Source organism: Halyomorpha halys, unplaced genomic scaffold (genome assembly GCF_000696795.3).
Source record: "Halyomorpha halys isolate HHAL.00 unplaced genomic scaffold, Hhal_1.1 Scaffold373.1, whole genome shotgun sequence".
NCBI lineage: Eukaryota > Metazoa > Arthropoda > Insecta > Hemiptera > Pentatomidae > Halyomorpha > Halyomorpha halys.
Window position 1 is genome coordinate 653237 of NW_027109386.1, and position 10664 is coordinate 663900.

The following is a 10664-nucleotide window of genomic DNA, read 5'->3' on the forward strand; positions in this document are numbered from 1 at the left end:
AAGTCAGTTCCTCTGCTAATATTGTAATATCAAAAACAATTTAACAACGCCTTTGAAATTGTATTCCAGACACACTTCCAAAGGGCTCTTTCTTATTTACATGTAGGCTCTAAATTATCTTTGAACAGTTGTCCTGAAAGACTCAAAGTTTCAAAAATGTACACTCATAGTTCAGTATTTGATGCTCCTCCATTATTAGTACACATTCTTATGTCTACAAATATGTGAAAACTCATAGCTATAAACTAGAGTATTTCAAATGGGTGAGCATATCAGATGAAATTCAAGAACAAACAACTATAATTAATTGTAACAACAATTAACACCAATATCTCAAGTACAGAAATGTTATCATAGAAACTACCAAATTTCTAAAAGAACATGCAATTGGATTGAGTTAACTCACTTGCTGTATTGTCTACATATTTATTGATGTTATATTGAAATACACATGTTTTAAATACTAATTATTAGACAGTACAAGTTGGTGGCAGGATCGAGTGTCTATTAAAATAGCTATCCAACTGTGTTTGGTGAACGATGTTTGATCTGCATAATTTAGCAGTATATGTACTTTTTCCAAGCAATAAAAAACTTTATGAACTAACTTCTCTTATAAGAGGCAAAACTTATGAATAGTATTGTAGAGGCATACAATAATTCTTGAAGTCTGAAAATTTAATTTCTAAAGTAGGTGCTTACTTTATTTATTTTACTAGAATAAGTAGTATATTCAGTTTTTAAGAATATCCTCTGTTCATGCATCCATTTTAGGACCCTGGACCCATATTGGTTGGTAACATTCCCCACTCCATGACAATGGCATCCCTTTAAGGTAAATTCAGACTATGAACATGACACGTCTTATCTACCAATACGGCATTAAATTCTGCTAGCTAGAAGGATTAGATGTGATGCAATGGGCTGATATTCTTGGTCTGAGGGTACCTTTAAAAATATTTTGAAGCAACTTTATTATTAACAAGTTATACTAAAGATTTATGAATTATGTGGTGGATAAAAGGCCCTCTAATCTATTTTTTGATAGAATTCAGGTTTGTCTTTTATACTGTTTTGTAAATCAGTCTAATCCAGATCCTAAATGTTAAAAATTTTCGTAGTGTTTTTTTTTTTTGTGAATTTCATGGAGAATAAACATCTCCACTTCTCTTACATCTCATGTTTTATCGCAGTTTTTCTTGTAGTAGTTAAGAGTGACCTCTACTCGATGGATATATGATTTTTTTAAAACAACAAATAAAGAATGAACCATGGCAGAACCATATTTTTTTTATAAACATTTCAGTTGATCTAGGTAAACCATAGAATATTTAATAGTGGACAACATATATATTGTTACTCTTAGTGATGGAAATTTATGAATCAAAAGCAGTGCTGGATGTTAGAGACATTTATCTAGCATTATCTTTAACATGGTACCTGCAATGGACCAATACCAAGATATTTACTAAGCATTTTTCTTTATATCGTATATTTATAAAATGCATAATTTGCCTCTTTTTAATACCTTGATCAATTCTTTATAACAAGTTATTATCTACTGTCATCACACACTTATTTTCACTTAATTTTATGATATATAAATGTAGACATTAATAATAAGCAAGAGAGTAAACTCATACAAATTTGGTAGACAACAGTATATATTTAATTTTGTGTGGACCAATTTATGTCCTCAACAAAGTAATAAAGCTTACATTGTAAACTCCAACAATTTTTTCACAAGAACTGTTAATGCAACCTCCATTGTTTTTAAAATACTGGAATTGTTTTCCAAATTAGATTATATATATTTACAATACAAATATAAAGACAGTGTTTAAAAAATATTTTAATTTTTTCTTCAAGTAATTACATATATTTATTTATGTATGTATGTCTTGTTGCATGTGTGTATATATATATATATATATATATATATATATATACATACAGGCACACACACACACATGTATATACATACATACAAATACATATACATAATATTTATATGTTCTTTTCTATCTAAACTATTCCTGTATGGCTTCTATTAATCTTAATTCTTATACTTCTTTTAGTATAAGAACATCAGTCTGTGAAGCCAGTATGTCTTGTTAATATATAATTTTAATAACTGCTAAAAATATATCATCCATATATTAGTTAACATTGTAATATAAAATCTAAAATTATTATATTAAAAAATCATCATTCTCAATTTAGTATTTGACAGCTTTAGAAACAGCCATTATAGTTAAACTTATGAGACACTTTTATATATATATATATTGACCACTGGAATTTTAAAATTAGGTAAATTTATATGTGAATTATTTTTGAAAGTTATTTCTCAACATGATAGAGAAAATCCATCATATCTATATTTTGATCAACACTTATTTTATTGACCATTTAAAATATGAAAACTATTTTATATGTTATGCCTAATGGTTAAACAAATTTTGAAGTGCATCAAAAACTAATTATCAAAAGCACCTATTAGTTTTGTAGCCCCCAGAAGTAGGGAGGTAGTAAAGAGATGCTGAAGAATGATTAGATTGGAGGAAAATTATTGAGGAGTTTTTGATAATTGTTGAAATCGTCTTGCATGGGGCAGGCATTTAGTTAGTTTCTGAAACTAGAGTGAATTTTCATTTTAATTTTTAATGAATAAAAATTCGAAATTACATCTGCTATATTAAGCATTATTAATTAATATGGAATAAAAGTAAAAATTATTATCCCCCTCACTTAGCTATTCTTATTTTTTTTATTTTATCATTATATATAAAATGCATATGTATTAAAAATGAAATACTCAAAACTTGGATAAAACTGGAAACTGCTCATTTGTCAAAAGTGAATAATTTATCTTTAATAGATAATTTAATATAAAAAAAAATAAGAACCTCTAAAAATAGACATTTGTTGTTGATGTTCCAAGAAATAGATTTACAGTTATACTTGCTGTTTTAATTTAAAAATTTGTCTGTTAATATTTTCAAAAACTAAGTTATCCTGAAAGATATGATATAACTAGATAAGTTCATGGCTTACTTAAAGTGTTATGCTTATTCTTAACCCTAATATTCTAGAAGGTTAGACTAAAAAGTCTAAAAATTGAATAATGGTTTTTATTCTTTTACTATTATTTGACTTAAACCAATTACAGGTTATAATTTTTTTTGCTGCGATAGAAATGTAGTGAAAAATTATTTTTTGAAAGATTTTCATTTCTTAACGCTCAATTAGTTATATAATTACTATAAACCATTAAATAAATAATATGAGAGCTTAAATATGAAAGTTCTAGCCATATATGCTTGTTTGCAGTTATATTTTTTTTGTTAAGAATATTAGTAGATTTGTTTGTTCCGAGGTTTGCTCATAAATTTTTTTCAAAGTATTCTCAAAACTTTGTAGTATTTTATTGAATACAATCAAATTTAACATTTTTATTTTGTGAGTTACATTTGTGTTAGTAGATCTTTCAATCACATTTATCATTACATCAGTTACAACTTTGGATTGTAGATTTATATGTTATTATTAGTACTTGTTTTTATGGAACTCTTAGCTGACAGTTTGTTAAATGTTGTGATTGCCTGCTTTACTTCTTAACATCAGGTAGGTAATTTAAATAACCTATACTAGAGTTTTATAATCTTCGATTCATGGACACTGAATGGTAGGGTCCAGCAGAATATATTTTATGAGGAATACAACAGTCTTATTGTTTATCTTGCCTGATGTTTTTGTGTTAGTAGAAATAATTAAATTTTTTAAAGGTTTTAAATGGTTTTAAATGGTAAATGCACTATTAAAGTGCTTCAGAATACACTTTTAAGAAACCTAATTTTCTAATATTTTCCTGAGGGATCCTTCTTTGTCCTAAGTTAGGAGTAAGAGTGGGCCGCGCATGGTTCAATTTCCATCTTACTGGTCCTCAGACATGTAGGAGTCGGAAACCACTGATCTATACAATTTATAAAAAGCCTTAGTTTTTATCTATTTCAGAATTATTTCACACCACTCTTCCCGTGAAAATGATTCATAAGTCATTCAATGGCACAACTATCTCTAGGGCCTTTGAATCAACCTTTACGAAGTATATCGGTGATGTATCATTCAAGTTCCAAGTTGAATGATGTGTCCAATTCTTGTCATATAACGTACCTATTTAACGAGGCCGATATGAAGAATTTTTGCCATATTTGGTTCTTGATGAAATCAGATGGTGGCTGATTATTACAAGTTGTTTCTTTTAGTTTACAAAATTTTTAACAATCTGATTAGTATTCACCTTGTTTTGTGAATTTAGTATATTTCTGTTGTGAAATATATATATCTTTATTTCATCCATTCATTTTTATGAACTTAATATTTGATTTTAAATGATTATTATTATCTTTTTTTTTATTTCACAATGAGTTTTAGAAATGATACAAAACTCTTTTTCCAAAAATAAAAGTAAAATCTTACGATGTACATCAGATTTAATTTTGATTTATTAAACTGATTCACTGAAGTGCTGGAAACTGACTGTAGTGTTCAGTTCAAAAAATGAAATTGTAATATTTTATAGTCTATTTAAACATTCTGATTTGGAAGTATGTTGTAATTAGTTTTTTATATGGCAAGTATAAAAAAAATTAAATGATTTTTGAAAACCCATCACCAAGTCTATTAATGAACCTGTTATAGTTAACAATGTACTTTTGGAGCTACCCGAAGAAGTGCTTGTCCTTTGTAAAACACAGATTTCATGTACAAAGAATTTATATACTATTTTTTAATTTGTATAACACAGCAAGTACATATATTTAGCATATATTAAATATTACTTTCAACTAAGAAAAGCTATTATCAATTAAGATATTTTTAATGAATTTTAAATGATTTTTCATCTCAATTTTTATGTAGTTAAGTCCTGATTGGAGGTTAATTCATCATATGAGATATTTAATATTTTAAAAGACGTATGTTTTAGGAATCATGTTATTTAAAAAGCTCTACATAATAAATATGATATAATGCATAAAAAATAAATCAGTTGTGTCACAGCCGACAATAGCCCAGGCACTGCTTGAGAAACGTGATTCTCGACTACATATCATTCTTGGGACAGCACTTAATTAACGAGATTAATAGTTTTAATGAATGACTTAGTTATTTATTGAACTGGTCATTTGTTATTTATATATTGAGGACAACAAATCATTAAGTTTTTTCTTGCTTAAAAAAATGTAATAATTTTTTTTCCTTGCTTCTTAACAATCTGAATGACCGATCACTGCTGATTATTTTCTTATGAATAATCTTCATTGTTAAAGTTCTTTATCAGTTAAACAAGAAGACACTTTTGAGAAGTGAATAATAAATTTATCATTTCAGTCATCAACAAAAGGTACTCAGTCTCGTTAGCAATTAAAATATTTATACTACTCCCATCATAAATTCATTTCAGGGTAAATTATGAAGTTATGGCACTGATCTATCACAGGAATGACTATTATCGACAAATTAAGTCGATGTTCGTAAGTAAAAGACCATTCTAATAAAAGTTTATAGGCCTGTGGACCGTAAAAGGGTCTTCAGTCCTTATAGTTAAAGCACTTAGTACGATGATATATTCAACAACAATTTAAAGTACTTTTTGAAGAGATTAAATAATTTATATTTATTAAATAAAAAGCAACAAATGATGCAATGGCCATACCTAATTATAAATGTTTGTTGCTTATAACATTTTTTCCTTTACAACAAATTCTTTTACACTTATTTTGTAAACTGATTCAAGAAATTAATTTAAACTTGTTCCTCTTGTGCTTTAAAAGCTGTTTTATTTTATGTTTGTTATACTTAAAAAATCAATGTTAAGCTTAAAACAACAGAGGTTGCATGTGATTCTTGTGAGTACAAAAAATATTTGAAGGAAATATTTTTCCAACAAATTTACCAATCTTAAATTTATATTACAAATTTATTTAAACAATGCAAAGCAGCTCATTCTCAGTAACAAATCTTTATTTAAAAGTTAAAACAAAGCTTCATAAAATTTGAACATTTCTTGTAAGAATATCACAAAAGTCAGTGCATTTTTTATTATATTCTATATTACATGGCTTTAACTATTTAGATTCAATAATTTTTAAACAGGATTCTGTTGCTTTTGTAACATTATTAACAGTTGCTATCTGTTGAATGAACTGCTTAAATTTAAGATTTTAATCAGTATAAAACTATATACACTAAAGTACTCTCCAAAGTGTTTGCTAAATCTAAACAAAATGCCATTATATTTTATTTAAAGTTTTGTTTCACACTGTGAGCATGAGTAGTGCTCACAATAACAATAAAATGCAGCCACAACTAACCTCATTCCATAACAACAATTGCCTTAAGAATAAACTGCTCTCACTGGAACAAAAACTGAAACATTTTCAACCATTAAGCACAAACATTGAAGAACCAGCCTTCAAAATCTCAAGCCTTGGAATGTGGAAGCGTTAAGTGCTGCATACAAAAATATTAACACTTACATAATTTACTATATTGCTTGGTCACAGCAATTATAAATATTTGTTTTATAATAATTATCTTTTAAAACATTTATATATATATATATATATATATATACATGCCAACATTTCTTAAACAATATAAGACAGAGAAAAATTTGAAATGTTGACCTTTCAGACTTAAATATTTTCAAATTTTATTTTCCTTATTTATAAAAGTATTAAGTTCCGATCACTTGTAAATTAAGCTATACAATGCAAGTTTTATTTTGAGTTATGCTAAATATGTTAAATTTTTAAGAACATCATATGAGGTGTAGAATTCCAAAACCAGCCAGACCCATTTTTCAATATTTTGTTTAACAGTGTCAGTACTAGATTATCATGAGCTTAATACCTTTAATTTTATATTAATCAATATAGAAACTTTTAAAAAAATATTGAAAAATGAACTTGTCTGGTTTTTGGATTCTGTACCAAATGAACATAGTTTCTATTCAATAGTTAAAGAATAATTTTTTAGAAAGTTTATGAGATCAGATTTCTGAATTTTTTATGAACAAATAAGTTTTCAAATTACTTATATAATATCATTAGTTGAATTTTACAGGAGCAATACAAATGTATATTGCTTTTGATTATAATCACTACTTAACAATGTTTTGAGATAATATTGTATGAGGTGCTATAAAAAGTATGTTTTCACTTTTCAACATTTCATAATTAAATTCGATTTTCAGAAAAACACCAGAAGCTCAAAATTTAATTTTCAGTTGTTTGGGTGCATATAATAGTCAGACTCTTCTGTTTTTTATTTAATAGAATTTAGGTATTATGAAAAACAATTGCTTTCTGTCTTAAGATATTACATTAATTAATATTTCCTTAACATCCTATAATTATAAAACAATTCTTAACTTTTTTAAAATGAGAATAGAGCTATAATTTGCTTTGAAACTTTATAATAGTTGTTTTCCTGAGTAATTATTAATTATAGGAGAAAATGATATGTAATTTTTGACAAATTATTCACTTAATATAAAAAAAGATAGAGGTTTAAGGTAAGAGATCTGTATGAATTTACTATTGGAATAGGAGTCAACTACAAAAACCTTAATTTTATTGTTATTCTTTTGTTAATTATTTTTTTATTACCAATCTAATGACACGGCAATGAGCAATGATATGAATGATATGAGATCATATTAAGTAATGATTTTTTTCTTTTTATCATCTAGAACAACAAATATTATTTCAAAATTAACTACCTTCAATAAGCATTTTGCTTGATAAATTTATGTTACTGAATTCAATATTCAACATTTTCTAACAATTTATTGACAGGTTTATTTGATAATCTGGTTGAGATATGTACATATTTAGAAAAAAAAATTATTTACTTAATACATTATTAGAAAAATCTAATTGACTTGTTTTCTATTTTCTTTAACTTCTATTGCAACTTTAATTGAAATGCTTTGATGATATATTTATTGTTTTATAATATGATTCTTCTTTAAGAAATGAAATATATAAAAAATGTTCAAAGGAAATGTTGGACACATTTCTTGATAAGGATTTTGAAAGTTTTGGTCGTTATAACCAGTAGTATCTTTTTAACTAATTAAATATTAATAACAGCAGAATACTTGTTTTAATTAACCAATAGATTTTTGATTCAACTTTATGTAGTGGTCAATTACAGTTGAAGCCTACAAGGGAAAAATGAGGCATCTCACATTCTCTTAATGCTTTAGAGAACAAAGTTTAGCTTTGAATAGCATATTCTGTATCCTTTGAACATATTCTTCAGCAGAGATTTTTAGCCATTTAAGATAATTTTCTTTATTTTTAGTTTTACTATTGTGTCCACCATCTATAAATCTATCAAAACCAATGCTACTCATATAAAAAAAAGCAAACTGGGTAACCTTGTTTTTCCCCTGTTGTCTTCAATTTGAATGGATTTTTTCATAAATAATAAATTTGATTCATTTAAGAATTGGTGCCTGCTATAAATATCCGTTTCAGATATTGTAAAATTTATTTTTATAATGGTATGAATTATAATTTTGTAAAGATGTGAATGAATACCTAATTTCATATAGTATTAAGCAGCTTTATATATTATCAAGTTATTTTGTAATTTTATTAATCTATCAACTTTGTAAAGAATTTCTGGAGTATTAATATTCAAAGAAAGCAATACTGATTTTTTTAAGAGCTCCTCTCCTCCTAAATGAATCACTTTATTGTCTGTGAACTGATTGATTTTTTTGACTTTAACGAGCTTCATGATATTTTTTACAAATTGTATACGATCATGTGAACCACATGTAAGGTTTATGCTTAATTTAAAAAATTTAAAGAACTAGTTGTAATGTTTACAAAAAAAGTACAACAGCTTTTAAAGCTGCTAGCTTAACTTCAGTTCATTCAATCACTTATACTCCATTAATTGAAGTATATACTCTTACTACATCTTACAGTTATGTAGTGCATTATGATCCAAAATAAACTTCATACTTGTAAAACCATCTCGACACAACTTCTTTCAATCCTATACTAAACTAGTGCTCTACATAAAAAAGTACGAAAGTGTTATTCATACTAAAATTTGACAAGATTCTAAAAATATATATTGATATTTCATTAAAAAAAGGAAAAAAAAATAGGCTTTACAAGAATGTAGGTAATATATGTGTCAGATAAAAATATATTATTGAAAGAAATATATTTTGAAGGACTTGAAGTTGAAATGAATTAGAGAACTATTTCTTTTAAGGTGATGTACAATAATAAGAATCATCTCTTGGGCAATCTCCAAGTTTGAGCTGTGTCTTGTGTTTCGGTTTGGACCGTGATTACCCTGTTTCTTTATTCAGCTTCTTGGAACCACAATATTTTGCGCTTTTACCAAGCGTTTTTACAATAATGGAATCCACAATTGATTAGGTAACACAGCACTCAGACCCCTGAGTTATTTGATATGTAAGACACATTGGTGTCTAGGCTCAGTTGCCGACGAGAAGAATTATTGTTGTTGTTTGTCACATAATAGGAAGATTTCCTGAGACTAGTTGAGGTGGAGTTGGCACGAACAACAGTTTCATAATAACGAAGCGTGCCACAACATTTTTTACTTTTAATTATCGCTGCAAATCCTCTTCTAAACTTGTTGTTAAAAAAAGCATATAGGACAGGATTGATGCAAGAGTTGGCAGCTCCTAGCCATTGTGCGATTGGTAAGAGTGCATTTAACATTTCATCTTCCCATTCACTCCTGTTTCTCCCAAATTTGTACATGGCTACAATGATGTATAAAGGCATCCATGAAAGAACAAACAGGATGACTACCACCACGAGCATTTTAACTACTTTCACTTTACTTTTCTGCTGCATTCGTTCCATTTGAGCATCTTTGGAGTCACTAGGTATATGCCGATGGCATACCTTGACCCATATAAGGACATAACAAAGAGTGATGAGGATCATTGGTAGTATGTAACAGAATAGTAAATTGCCAAACAGAAAGTAAAGATGGCCATTGAAATATTCTGGCCATTGTTCTACACAGAACATAATGTCACTGTTTTCATCATACTTGACCAGCTCGAAGAAGATAGCCCAAGGGAGTGTTACAGTCCCTGCGATCAGCCAGATGATTGCGATCATGATTCGTGCCCGTCGGGTTGTTATTTGACATTTGAGGGGCCACCAAATTGCCAAGAACCTGAAACAAAAAGTAAAACAGTTAATACTACTGATATGAACATTTTTAAATGTAACTATATGACCCAGCAAAGCTTTGTTATTGCTAGATTTATATATTACTTATTATATAGTGGTTTTTTTTACGGGGGTCGGTGGAAATCTTCAAAAGACACGGATAGTGATTTTTACCCACTAAAACCACCACCCTACACCTGTTTCTCACCCTCCACGGGACCGATGTTAAGCATTACATCATGGGGGTGAGTGGCTGAGTGCCGCCTCATTGTTTTAGGCTACCTCCTGGTTTGCCTATCTTTCTCCTCATGCCTTAACTTCTGCATCATGTGTGCAGCAAATCGTTGGCCTGCCATCCAATAATCTTGGTCAAGCAGCAATATATTGACGATATTATCTGCTGTCGGGTCTGAG

General features: G+C 28.0%; 1 protein-coding gene across 1 annotated transcript in view; it reads right to left on the bottom strand.

Moving 5' to 3' along the window:
* Nucleotides 1-8031: 8031 nt before the first annotated feature.
* The window catches only part of LOC106681898 (neuropeptide SIFamide receptor), a 135274-nt gene continuing 132641 nt past the window's right edge, over nucleotides 8032-10664 (bottom strand). Inside the window, exon 3 of the mRNA XM_014422462.3 lies at nucleotides 8032-10254. Coding sequence (XP_014277948.1) covers nucleotides 9489-10254 — 766 coding nt within the window. The 3' untranslated portion in view covers nucleotides 8032-9488. The remainder of the gene's footprint in view (nucleotides 10255-10664) is intronic.